The 12,998-nt window shown below is 31.0% G+C and overlaps 1 protein-coding gene across 3 annotated transcripts in view; it reads left to right on the forward strand.

Annotated features, from left to right (window-relative positions):
- LOC126742497 (aminoacylase-1-like) overlaps window positions 1-12,998 on the forward strand; it is a 20,610-nt gene continuing 7,612 nt past the window's right edge. Inside the window, exons 1-8 of one of the 3 annotated variants that reach the window (XM_050449139.1) lie at window positions 1-143; window positions 654-792; window positions 1,060-1,229; window positions 6,996-7,167; window positions 7,223-7,369; window positions 7,423-7,610; window positions 7,666-7,895; window positions 10,609-11,123. In XM_050449139.1, coding sequence (XP_050305096.1) covers window positions 690-792; window positions 1,060-1,229; window positions 6,996-7,167; window positions 7,223-7,369; window positions 7,423-7,610; window positions 7,666-7,895; window positions 10,609-10,828 — 1,230 coding nt within the window. In that variant the 5' untranslated portion in view covers window positions 1-143; window positions 654-689 and the 3' untranslated portion in view covers window positions 10,829-11,123. Of the gene's footprint in view, window positions 144-547; window positions 793-1,059; window positions 1,230-6,995; window positions 7,168-7,222; window positions 7,370-7,422; window positions 7,611-7,665; window positions 7,896-10,608; window positions 11,124-12,998 lie in introns of those variants that run through there. The other 2 variants (XM_050449138.1, XM_050449140.1) reach the window with 2 other exon arrangements.

The raw sequence follows: 12,998 nt of genomic DNA on the forward strand, positions 1-12,998 counted from the left end.
GTTGTGGGAGGGTACACGTTAACCGTATTTAATGAGAAAATAAGAGACATCCTATTCAGTCCTCTTTTATAAACCCGATAAATATAACGCTGAAATTACGCTCATCAGTTTCATCAGTGTCCCATCTATTTTTAATCTGTAAGGTAGTTAAATTTATTTTTTATTTTTAGCTAAATTTATTTATTTAGGTGTGGTGTGAAATCTGCGTTTTGTCAAGATTTAGTAAGTTGAGCGACAGCATTGTGCTTTTTTTAAAAAAGGCGGCAAAACGTTGGTCTGTTCTTAGGCAACCCTCTTCACCTGTCCTAAGAAAATTTCTTTACATTTATACGATTTTTATGAATTAATTTACAATTGCTCAATTTATTAAAGACGAAATTTGAATTAACATATCAAATATAGCAATTTTTATAATTTAAATAATATATTTAGGATGACCTTATATGTATAACTAATCGATCGACTTACAATGTGGCATCAGCGCATAAACAAATTGACAGTGACATTAAACAGCTGATTTTGACTTTACTCCCATTGGCGTATCAATATTAAATTTTCAAAAGGGTGTTTAAAAAATCAATTAAAAACATTTCTTTCCACCAGAAATGGGGCACTCAAAAATCGATTTTCATTATTCCAATTTTTCTGTTTAGTTAGTCGCGGGCGCTGACCCTATAAAATATCCGAAAATGCCAATATCAGCTGACCAGGGAGCAGCTTTGGACGCCCAGGCTGTTAATAATTTTAGGGAATATTTGCAGATTCCCAGTGTCCATCCTAATGTGAACTATGGTGAGTCACAAGTTATAATAATTTAATTATATATGCATAATTTGTTTAGAGTTTATTGATTTTAGTTTAAGGTTACATAAGTCATAAGAAGAGGTCCTATTAAATTTTAAAGATAAAATCTTTATTCAGTTATATTTTCTTATAAATTCTGATTACTAAATTTTTCAAAGTATAGAATTATCGAGTTCAGCATACAATCTTGAAATTATTTATAATATATTGAAATCCATTCACATATTATTCACTTTAAATTTGTCATCCTTTTAGAACCTTGTGTAAAATTCTTACAATCACAAGCAGAGGGCCTAGGACTTCCGATTAAAATAGTCACTATAGTCACAGGCAAGCCAATAGTAATAATAACATGGGTTGGCCAAGATCCAAAACTGCCCAGCATCCTTTTGAACAGTCATATGGATGTAGTACCTGTTTTCGAGGTAAGAATTACAAGTTGACATACATTCTACTTTGAGTGCATTATTACTATGCATATAACATTTTTAGACTCCTATGGTCTAATTAGACCAAGCCTAATTTTAATAAATCGAAGACCACTATTCCATAGCTTAAGAATAGTATTGATTTTATTTATTTATGTCTCATCTAAAATACTAAAAAGGCTCAATAAGCATAAAAAAACTAATATAAATAAGTTCACAAACAAGTCAAGTAAAATATAAATTTACAAATTAATTACATACAGATTAAAATGCTTTAGCCTATACACAAAGAAAATATATACAAGACACACCAGTAAAACATGTTATAATTATTACTTGCTATTAAGAAGTAAATATGGTCTTCTATGCAAAATTGATTGAGGAAAATTCATCTGAATTATAAATTGGGTTTTTGCAAAACAATTCTAGCAATTCCACTAAAGGATTTTCAGATTTTAGTAACTTTCAGTGGGCAGGTGATTATAGATTTTTAATGGCATAATATAGAAATTTTTAATAGTGGCAATTAAACAGATGGCAGGTACAATGAGGGACAAAAGTATTGGGACATATTGATTTTTATTAAAATTCGTATCTGTCCTCTTAAGCTACTAGACCTATTACATTTAAATATTTTCTAATTTAAAGTGTATACCCAAGAGCATTCATTTCTTAATATTTAATACAAATTTAATAAATAAAGGTTTTACAAAAGAACCCATATTAAAATTCTCAAATCAAAAATCCCATGGACAAAAGTATTGGCACTCATGTTTACAAAGTGGTTGAAAATAGGTGCCTTGTATGTGAGAAGCAGTTTTTTTACATTCTTTAACAGAATATTTATATGAAGTAAAATATTTCTTTAGGTTTAGTGCTTATTTTAAGTGCATACATTGCAAATATGGGTCGCAAAGGCCAAGAAACGACGGAATCAGAGCGAAAAATAATTGTACAGCAGCGAAAATAGGGTAAATCGTATTCAGCGATTGCCCAAATTGTGAAGAAAAGTCTATTTACTGAGCATAGTGTCTTAAAAAGGTTTGAAACGCTTAGCGCTTCTGAAATTGCGGCTATATTGACAGAAGAAGATAGCATCAACGTGAGCTGAAAAAAGTACGAAGAGTTCTTCATAGGGCTGGATATAGTGCCAGAGTAGCTCAGAATAAACCATTTATTAATAAGGTTAACCAAAAGAAGCATCTTGAATTTGCGAATGCACACTTTCATCAAGATAATATATTTTGGGACAAAGTAATATTCTCTGATGAAAGTAAATTCAACATTTTTCATTCAGATGGGAAAGTTGGAACTGTTTGGAGGAAGCCCAATTGTGAACTAGATGCACAAAATCTGCCTAAGACTGGGAAACATGGTGGTGGTAGTGTACTAGTGTGGGGCTGTATGTCATCGGGAGGGGTAGAAAATCTGGTTTTTATAGATGGTATTATTGACAAAAATGTATATTTAAATATTCTAAAAAAAAACTTAAGAGCTAGTGCGGAAAAACTTAATTTGGCAAATGATTATTACTTTCAACAGGACAACGATCCGAAACATACAGCCTATATAGTCAAGCAGTGGATTGCGTTTAATGTCCCTCATACTTTAAATACACCTCCTCAATCTCCAGATGTCATCCCGATCGAAAATCTTTGGAGTGAGCTAGGAAAATGAATAAGGAAACACCATATTTCCAGTAAGGAAGAGCTTAAACGTGTTTTGCTGCAAGAATGGAATAGTTTTGAGCCTTTCTAGACGCAAAAGCTGGTCCATTCAATGAAAAGGAGACTTACTCATATTATAAAAAAAAAGGAGGTCCTACAAAATATTAGAACTGGGATTAAATTTTATTTTTATTTGGTGTGCCAATAGTTATGTCCATTTTAAATAGAATGTAATTTCTATTTTTTTGTTATGCTCTCGTTATGCTTAGGAAATCTGTTTTATTTTGCATTATTATTATTATTGTACTAAATCTTTTATATGTTTTTAGTTAGATAGTTAGATATAGTAAACATTAATAAATTACTTTATAAAATTATGGTGTGCCAATACTTTTGTCCCTCACTGTATATTTATATAAAAATGATTTCTGAGTGGATAGTTGTGAAGTATTTCTTTTTTCTAGCATAAAAGAATTAAAGTTTTTTAAATGTACAGAGAACATTGCAATATAAAAATATAAGAAATATAAAAAACTGTAAGCACCTTTAGACTGGAAAATAGTTGACAATTGACAACAGGATGTTTTTGAGCCTTGTATCTTTTGTAATTCACAGTCCAGGCATATAATGTGACATTTACAGATTTGTTTATCAACTTTGTTCAAAAAGGGAGATGAATCAATTATCTAAAACAAGTAAAAAATATTGTTTTTCATATAGGCTATAAGTTTGGATTTTATCTCAGAAATAATTCTCAAAGGACATAGACAGGATGTGGACTCAATTCAGTTTTTACTATCCTCTAAATTATATGTACTTTTCAGTATAGTTTTAACTGATTTCTAATTACTGTATTTTAAAACAAACATATGTTTTTGGTTATTCCCGCTTTTACATTAAAATAGTTGAAAAATCATCTTACTTATTGATTGTATGTAATAAAAGTGAGGATATTTATTAGCATTTTCAAAACTATGATCTTATAGATATAAATAATTTTGACTCAACTCAACAGAATTAAAAATGTGCATGAACTTTTATGGCATATTAAAATTAAAAGTTTTATTATCCAAGAGGAATAAATTCTAATAATAAGACAAGTATTGAACTGTTGATATATTAATAAATATTGATATTTATATAATATTAAACATTGATAATACAATAAATTTAGTAATGTGACAAATAACAAGATCAATTTCACTAACTGATACAATATGAAACTAATTTAAGTTGATAGTTCATTAAATGCTTAAATAACTGATTATCTTATTCTGTCTTAAAAAACATTTGAAATGTGATTGTTGCATATTTTAAATAAAAACTTCTCCAACCCAACCCAACATTGCAGATGGATGAAGAGACTTTTCATTAAACCCTGAAAGCAATAACTGCTGAATGAATCCATATAGACCATCCATCCTTGAACTAACTTATAGAATTTTCATTCAACTGACTCAAGACTGTTAAAATACACTGAATAGGATACCATAATAAAGATGCATCATGTAGGCGTGATTTTACTAGGGATTTACCCAAATTGTTCTGCTTGGAGTATTAGAAAATAGTTCTGTTGATCTTTTATTGGAACCTAGGGTCATTAAAGATGATCTTTTGATCTATATGAGCATTAAAAGTAAGGCCTATAACAACAAAGACCCTAGATCACAAACAGGGTCATAATTTAGAAGTGTGGTATCTTAAGTTGATATCTTGGTAATCTTACCTTTGAGCACAGAAATTGATGTCTTAGGCGTGTAGTCATGACAATTCTTAATAAGGCGAAAAACCTTCATGTCATTGCAAAGAGTATAAACTTACTGCCAATAGTTATGGATATATCATTAATAAAAATGAAAAACAAAAATTGAGCAAGATTGCTCCCCTGGAGGGCATGACTTGAAGCAATGTAGATAGATGATCTGAACCCATTGAACTCTAAAAATTGGGGTTTTTCTAAGTACTCTACTAAACCTAAAAACTCTACTAGATGTTTATGAAAGCCCGTATGTTAAATCACCACTGATTTTTCTTTTTTAGAAACTTTAACTCTGATTTAGAATTTTGTGGCACACATACACAAAAATTAAGGGTCTACAGTCACTAATTTATTCATTTAGCCATTTCTATTTGCTGGATGCCTTTGAGTGATCGGAGCAGATTAATAGTCTTTTCAGCGACTTTCAAGACATTTCATAGGGTTCGTTATGAGCATCTAATCAGTAACTTAGAATAATTGGACTTTAAAGGGGTTTGCTTAAATTCTGTTGCAATTTTTGAACAGCGCAAGGGTTGCACGTCGGACCACTACTTGGTAATCTTTCTATAAGTTACCTTAGGGAAAGACTAAAATATTTACAGTATCTGGCATTTGCTAATAATGTTAAACTGTATAAAATAATCAAGTCAAAATGATAGTCCATTAGTTCAGCGGAACTTGAATAGTATTAGTTTAATATCATCCATTGATAATGATTTGGAGTTAAATCTAAAGAAATGTTTGAGTGTATCAAATATAATTTAAAATGAACATTTCGTAAATGGTTCAATATTGATCGCTTTGTTTGAAATTGGGGAATTGGGTGTTACATTTGACTCTAAATGATAGACGCACGTAGCAAAGCAATGCAAATTTTTATTTTATCTAATCATATTTACACCAATAGTCATACATATAATTACATCCTTGAGATCCTCCAATTTTATCCTTGAGAAGTACTAGCGGGCAAAATACCCTTAAATTCATATAATGCCTTTAATTTATAATATGACTTATTCATTAAAATAATACATCTTAAACCAAATATATATTATATACAATGGAGCATAGCTCTGTGTTTGTATAAGGGTATCTAATTACTTTAATATATATCTATTTTTTACAATATAACAAATTTTAATAACCTATATACTACATATAATTTTTTTTTCACAATATGTATCACTTTGATAATTTTATTATAATACAATAGAACTACCAATAAATATGTTTATATATTAAATACAATATTATTATTAACAATCAACTAATTGTTTAATTTATTTTTTTTTGTAAGGAGCAATTTTTAGTTCATTTGGTAATATATTAAAAATCTTTGGCACTGTATATAATAGGCTTCTTTGACATGTTGTAAGTCTTGCATTTGGGACTACTGCCATGTTTACGTGCCGCCTTGCAAGTATAGACTTAATATAAATCTGGTTTACTGTTAACACTTCTGCATCTTTAAATAATTGGATTGAAGAGTACATCTTATTTTTATTATGAATGATTTTTAGTAAGTATTTTTGAGTAATAATCAATGGCTCTAACACATATTGACAAGAAGCCCCCCATGCCAAGATGCAATAGTTAAGTGTAGACTCAACAGTAGCAGAATATATAACCAAAAGTATAACCATTTTTAGAGTTTTTAACATCATAAACTTGCGCAACTGATAAAACTTGTAAATTAATGTGATGTATACTGAACATGTGCCTGCCATTTTAGGTTAGAGTCCGGTATCACTCCAAGGTACTTGCATTCATCAACAGAAATAATTTCAAGTTGGCATTGGCACTGAGCAGTATCTTGGCATTCATAGTGATGAACTGTTAACTTTGTGACTTGGTTTGAACTTTTAACCTTGTAACTAGTCTTGCCAGCTGAAAAGTTTAGGAAAACTGACTTTCTGGCCTTCAGCGTTAGACATTGATGATCAAACCAGGCTTTTATATGTTTAAGTGCAGTTTCGGCTTTTATTTTTGTTTCAAGTAAAGTCTTTCCTGTAACAATCAGTGCAACACAATAAATCTGTCCCTGCTCCTCTTTAATTATCCCAAATAAACCATTTACATAAATTGTAAATAATACAGGGCCAAGCACCGTCGAGCAACCTTGAGGAGTGTTCCGCTAACGAAAGTAGCATCTTCAGATCAACATTAAAACTCAATGAGTAAACCATTTATAAGCATAAATAAATATATTATGCATTAACATACCACGAAATGTAGAACTTCTAAATCCATAGACTTTAAGTTTTCCCTGCAGTATCCCGTGCACCTATGTGACAATTTGACGGTCTGCATCTAAATATGATGTCTGTTTTTTTATAGGAAAGCTGGACTTACAAACCATTCAGTGCTCATGTAGACGAAAAGGGCGACATTTATGCAAGAGGCACCCAAGATATGAAATGTGTTGGCATTCAATACCTTGAAGCTATTAGAAGACTAAAACTTGAAGGGGTTACTTTAAAAAGAACCTTACATATATCTTTTGTCCCAGGTAAAACTAGTTTCAAAGTCTAGTGTAAAGTAATCATGACAATTATTTATTTTAGATGAAGAAATTGGTGGGGTAGACGGTATGAAAAAATTCGTACACACAGAGGAATTTAAAAAATTAAATGTTGGTTTTGCTCTGGACGAGGGTATGGCCAGTGAAGATGACACCTTTGCCCTATTTTACGGAGAAAGAAACATTTGGCGTAAGTCTGGTAACATTTTCCCTATTGAAGATGATAATTACTAATTCATTTAGACTTAATAATTCATTGCCCTGGTACTCCCGGACATGGATCTTTGCTGCTAAAAGATACTGCTGGCGAAAAAGTCTCCTACATCCTAAACAAATTTTTCGAATTTAGAAAGCAGCAAGTGAAAAAACTCGCCGACAACCCCAATTTAACTCTCGGAGACGTCACTACTGTCAACTTAACACAAATCCAAGTAAATCCATTAAAAATCTTCAAAATTCAATCATATTTCTCACATAATGTTTTAGGGTGGTGTTCAATCCAATGTAGTCCCACCAGAAATGGTGATTACTATAGATTGTCGTATTGCGGTGACTGTGGACAATACGCAATGGGAAAAGCAAGTGAAACAGTGGTGTAGCGAAGCAGGCAGCGATGTATGGATTGAATGGGAACAAAAGGAACCACCGGTGGCTGCCACTAAGTTAGATAGTTCCAACCCATTTTGGTTGGCTTTTAAGGAAGCTACTGATAAACTGTAAGTTTTTACTTCTATTTTTTTTATAATGGAATGTTTTTTTTTGTGCGTACATGCTTATGAATACGCTGGTAAAAATTGTGTATCTGTGTGCTCTATATTTGTGTCTTTGGGTTAAAATTTGCAACGCGAGCGGTAATGGGTTGATTTATGTTTGAGTTTACTAAAGAGTATCTGAATGTTGTTTGACTTTTAGTACTATTATTTTCTTATTGATTTCAAAAAAGTATTTATAGACAAATCACAGGATTAAGTAAGAATTCAATTAAAAGTGATTGGAAAACAACTTAAATTCAGGCAGACAAAATATTATACATTGGCTTAGAATGGGTTTAGATATATTCATTGTAAAAGTTATACAATAATTTAATTATATTTTCTATTTACTAATTCATCATATAATGTCCAAGTTGACAAAAAATTCCATTTATTATTAATCAATGGAAGAATGATGGTAATTTGGAGGAACGTAGACTAATATTGCTACTATTTTATAACTTAATTTGTGTATAATAATGACTTTGACCTAATAATATTATTGGTTTCACCCCTTTTAATAATTTTAAGGGTAACCCTACCCTGTAATTATTGTTTTCTTGGCCATTTTCTTCGTCCGCTTAAATGCTCTATTATTCCCTGTATTATTACCAATTATACATTGCTCTCCTGTTGAATTTTCATATATCATTTTAATATATCCTATGTAAAAACTACTTTACGATTTCAGTACATACACCTTCGATTTTTCCTTCAAACCGAATTTTCCAGTGGTTCAATTTTTAAATAATTTCAGATTTTAACCGTAGCTTGGCTCAATCATATTATCTTGTGATGATCGTAGGATTTTTGCGATATGTTAAAATGTATGCATTTTATGAGTAATTTACCACATATTCTTTTCAAAAAAAATCATTTTAACATTATTATCAAACTAATTTTTTTATATCTACATTTTGATAAAAGCCTACAATGTTTTCTCTTGCCTTTTGAGTAAAACTTTTTCAATTTTTATTCTAAGTGATATCGATTGTGTAAAAATATCAAATTGCTTACAATACCGCTATTTTGTATTAAAAAATCAACATATTTTATATTTTGTCTGCCAAGATTAGTAAAAACATAATATATGCCTAATGGTATTTAATTATATCAATTTGTTTCCCTCTGGTAGAACTAAAAAATGACACGCATTATGAAAAAATATTGAAATAACAATAATGACATTTCATGCTAAATATTGAAAACAAGTTACTACATACATGAAATATTTATTCTCTCCCTCCATAATGGCTCAAATGTATAAAAACAAAATAAGTTATTCTATATAAACATAATCATAAGTTATTATATAAACATTCTCTGTATGAACTCTAGCTCACTAAAAAATAAACTTACTGAAGTTGAGGTATTATTCGCAGAGTTTAGTGTGGATATATGTATGAGCAACAATATTACGGTTTATACGGTTTTAATGCAGCTTTTATAAAAAGAGAATAAATGAAGGGAGGATGTTCAATATATCTAAAAGAGACCCTTGATATTAACCCTGTAAAACAGACACGGCATTTCATATTTAAATATTTATGGGCCCAGTTTAGAAAAATATTTTGCTGTCATCTACAACCCCATTTGATAACTGTCAAATCTAAAATCCAAGGAAATATCCTTACTCTTTCTTTTATAAAAGAAAATATAAAACATGACTTAAGTCTTCTTGGCTAATATCTCATAAACTTACCCTAAATGTTGAAAATTTAAGATATAATATTTGTTCCCACTGAAAAAGTGTCACAGCCATTGCTTTTCGGAGTTCCTAAATTAAAATAATTAATGGGTAATTAAAAATGCTTCGGTCATCCTCCACTAAATTTATTTAAAAATGATTAATCCTGCAGGTTTATGGCATATTAAGATGCATGAGGATGGGACTAAAATTGAATCTACACAAACATTAAAATCCCATGATTACAACACTACGATAATTCGATATAATACGATGACCGAAGCATTTTTAGTTACCCATTGACATATTAACTCCACTGCCAGTACAATAATACAATATAAAAGTCCTAATTTTGATCCTGTAAATCCTGAGAAAAGGTATAGGCTTATCTTATGTGGGTCATCCTCTATATTTCAGAAAGTATGTTGAATGTTTTGCTCAAATAATATGATCACAGACTACTTTAACACACAATGATGTTCTTTTTGAATTAGGTCAACAACACAATAAGAAAAAAGTTCAAAGGAATTCTAATAAAAAGACCTGCTCTGGCGATATATAACCTCAAAAGGAGACATAAATGTTTCTAAATTTGGACCTGGTACCGTATTAAAAACAAGTAAATATATAGAGTCAAGTAAATGTATCAATGACATAAAATCTGTTTTATTATCTAATTAATAGGCATGTAAAGAGGTGCTTCAATTTTCGTCCATCAAGTATATATAACAGTCTCCAGCATCCTTAGAATTATATGATAAACTCTGCATGCTTTAATAAAATATAAACAAGGGCACAATAATCATAGTCATTAACCTAAATAAAGCTATTCAAACGTTTGAATACCTATTTTTCTTGACTATGCAATAAGAAAACTAAACCAATAAATTGTGCAAAGATACATAATTACTTCCTAACAAAATATATGAATAAATAAAGATAATTTATTATTACTAATAAGTTTAACAATAGTAAATGTTTTCTTTTTAGTGGACTCAAACTAAAACCCCAAATATTCCCCGGCGGTACCGACAGTCGGTTCGTGCGTGACACGGGTATTCCCGCAATCGGATTTTCTCCAATAATCAACACGCCGATTTTGTTACACGACCACGACGAATATCTGAACAAGGACCTGTTTTTAAGGGGTATTAAAATATACTGCAAGATTATCACGGCTGTGGCGAATTTGGAGGATATTACTGGATAGTTTATAGGATCTGTCGGACATTTTGTACCAATTTATTATGGATTTTTAGGTTGTGGCACAAAATGATTATTGTAGGTTTTGACTCGGCGGTGCAAAATGTTTGTTACGTTTTAATTTAAGGACCAGTAATGTGAAGACAAAGTAATAAGTGCCTGAGTATGATACATTTAGATTGATACGTTTTAGGTAGGCAATTAATCAAAATTTATGTATTTTTATACAATATTTATAGAGTACCTACATGTTGTGACATTATTAAGGCTTATCACAACATAAAGCCTCGCATTCATAACAACTTGTAGAGTGCTTATGCAATTTGTAAAAAGCAACTAGTCCTGATGCAATAGTTGAATATTATATTTTTATATGGGCGTTATTAATATTAAATATTCTGAGCATTTATTAAACGTTGTTTAAAAAACTGTTTGGGTTTTATTATATTTAATTATAAAAGCATTTTAAAATTGTTCACATAGAGATTTACTAGACAGATTAACATGTTATTTCTAGTGATTCAGATATAGGATTTATAGTATCATTGAAATTATTTATTTATTCTCGTATAAAAATATACATTTTATGTTATTCATAATTACTTCTGAGCCAAATTTTTAAAACAGACAAATCTAAATTAATATAATATCTATTGATATTGGAAGCCAAACAATTAGCGGGACAATATTGTAAAAAGAGAGCAACACTTATCGAAAGCCTTACTAAATGTGTAAAAATGGCATGTAAACGTTGCTCAGTCATTCTAAAACCCTTGTATTTATTTTTAATTTATTTCTGCTCATCTCATGTATCTTCCCTACTAGATGGAAAGAGGCTTTGTAACACCTATTTTTAAAACTGATCACAAAAATAATGTGAAAAATTATCGTTGTATCTCCAAGAATATTGTCTGCGTTACAACATGGGTTTGCACCTGGAAGATCAACGATTGCTAACTTGGCAGTATATGAGGTGAACCTGTTGGAGTCTCTGGAGAGAAAGAAACAAGTAGACTCAATCTACACTGACTTCTCCAAAGCCTTCTACATTTTTCCTGCAAAACTTCACAACTTAGGATTTACTGGGGAAGCCATACAATGGATGTCGAGTTTTTTAAAGGATCGAAGAAAGACGACTTAAGGTTGTATAGATGTATAAAATCTATCGCTGACATGTATATTGCAAAACAATATTGTCAGGTTATGGAACTTTTGAAAGGTGTAAGAACTTCTTGGTTTTTTAACATTGAAAAATTGTAATGAGTTTTCCATTGATATAAGGAAAGCTGTCTATTGTACTCTTGTATGTTCTGAACTCGAATATAGAGGGTTGGTCTGGGCCCTGTAACACAACCACTACAAGTTATACAATTGTAAAAATATTTTCTACACTTGTAATTTTTCCGTAACAGAACAATCTTGTAATTACTTATGCGGCTCTAGTAATTACAGAAGATTTTTTACATATGTAGACGTATTTTGTAACACAACTTCAGCACTTGTATATTTGTGTTAAAGTATTTCCCACAATTGTAAATAATGTTCTACCCATTTATATCAGTGGGTAAATTCGGTAAACGCAGTATTTTAATATCAACTTTCTCACTGTGAACATTAGTTTTCGTTCTCGGTATGTGGTCAAGTGACTCGGAAAGTGACAATGAAGGTGCCCCCCACAGGGAATACCGATTCAACATAAGAACAGACTTATTTTCTTAGCGATGGCGAGTTCAGCAATGTCAAAGACTTGTTTGGAATATTGGAGCCGCGCTAAATAATAACACAATTCGGTGGTATGGATTGACTCCACAGCAGAAGATATTAATTGCTCTACATTGGCTAGGAAATGGAGGTCAGTATCATGGCGTTTGTGATATGCATGGAGTTTCAAAAATGACTGTGTGCCGATGCGTATATGACACTGTTAATGCGGTAAATGATATAAAATTTGACGAAATCGTGTCATGGCCACATAATACATTGGATATTATTCAAAGATTTCATGGCATCGCCGGTTTTCCCGAAGTATGTGGTGCTGTCGATGAAACACTGATAAATATAGATGCCCCGACTATAGACGAGCCAGCCTTTGTAGATCGCCATGGTAAACATTCAATTAATTGCATGGCTGTTTGTGGTCCTGACCTAAAATTTTATTATGTTAGTGCTAACTGGCC

Source organism: Anthonomus grandis, chromosome 11 (assembly GCF_022605725.1).
Source record: "Anthonomus grandis grandis chromosome 11, icAntGran1.3, whole genome shotgun sequence".
Taxonomy (NCBI): Eukaryota; Metazoa; Arthropoda; class Insecta; order Coleoptera; family Curculionidae; genus Anthonomus; species Anthonomus grandis.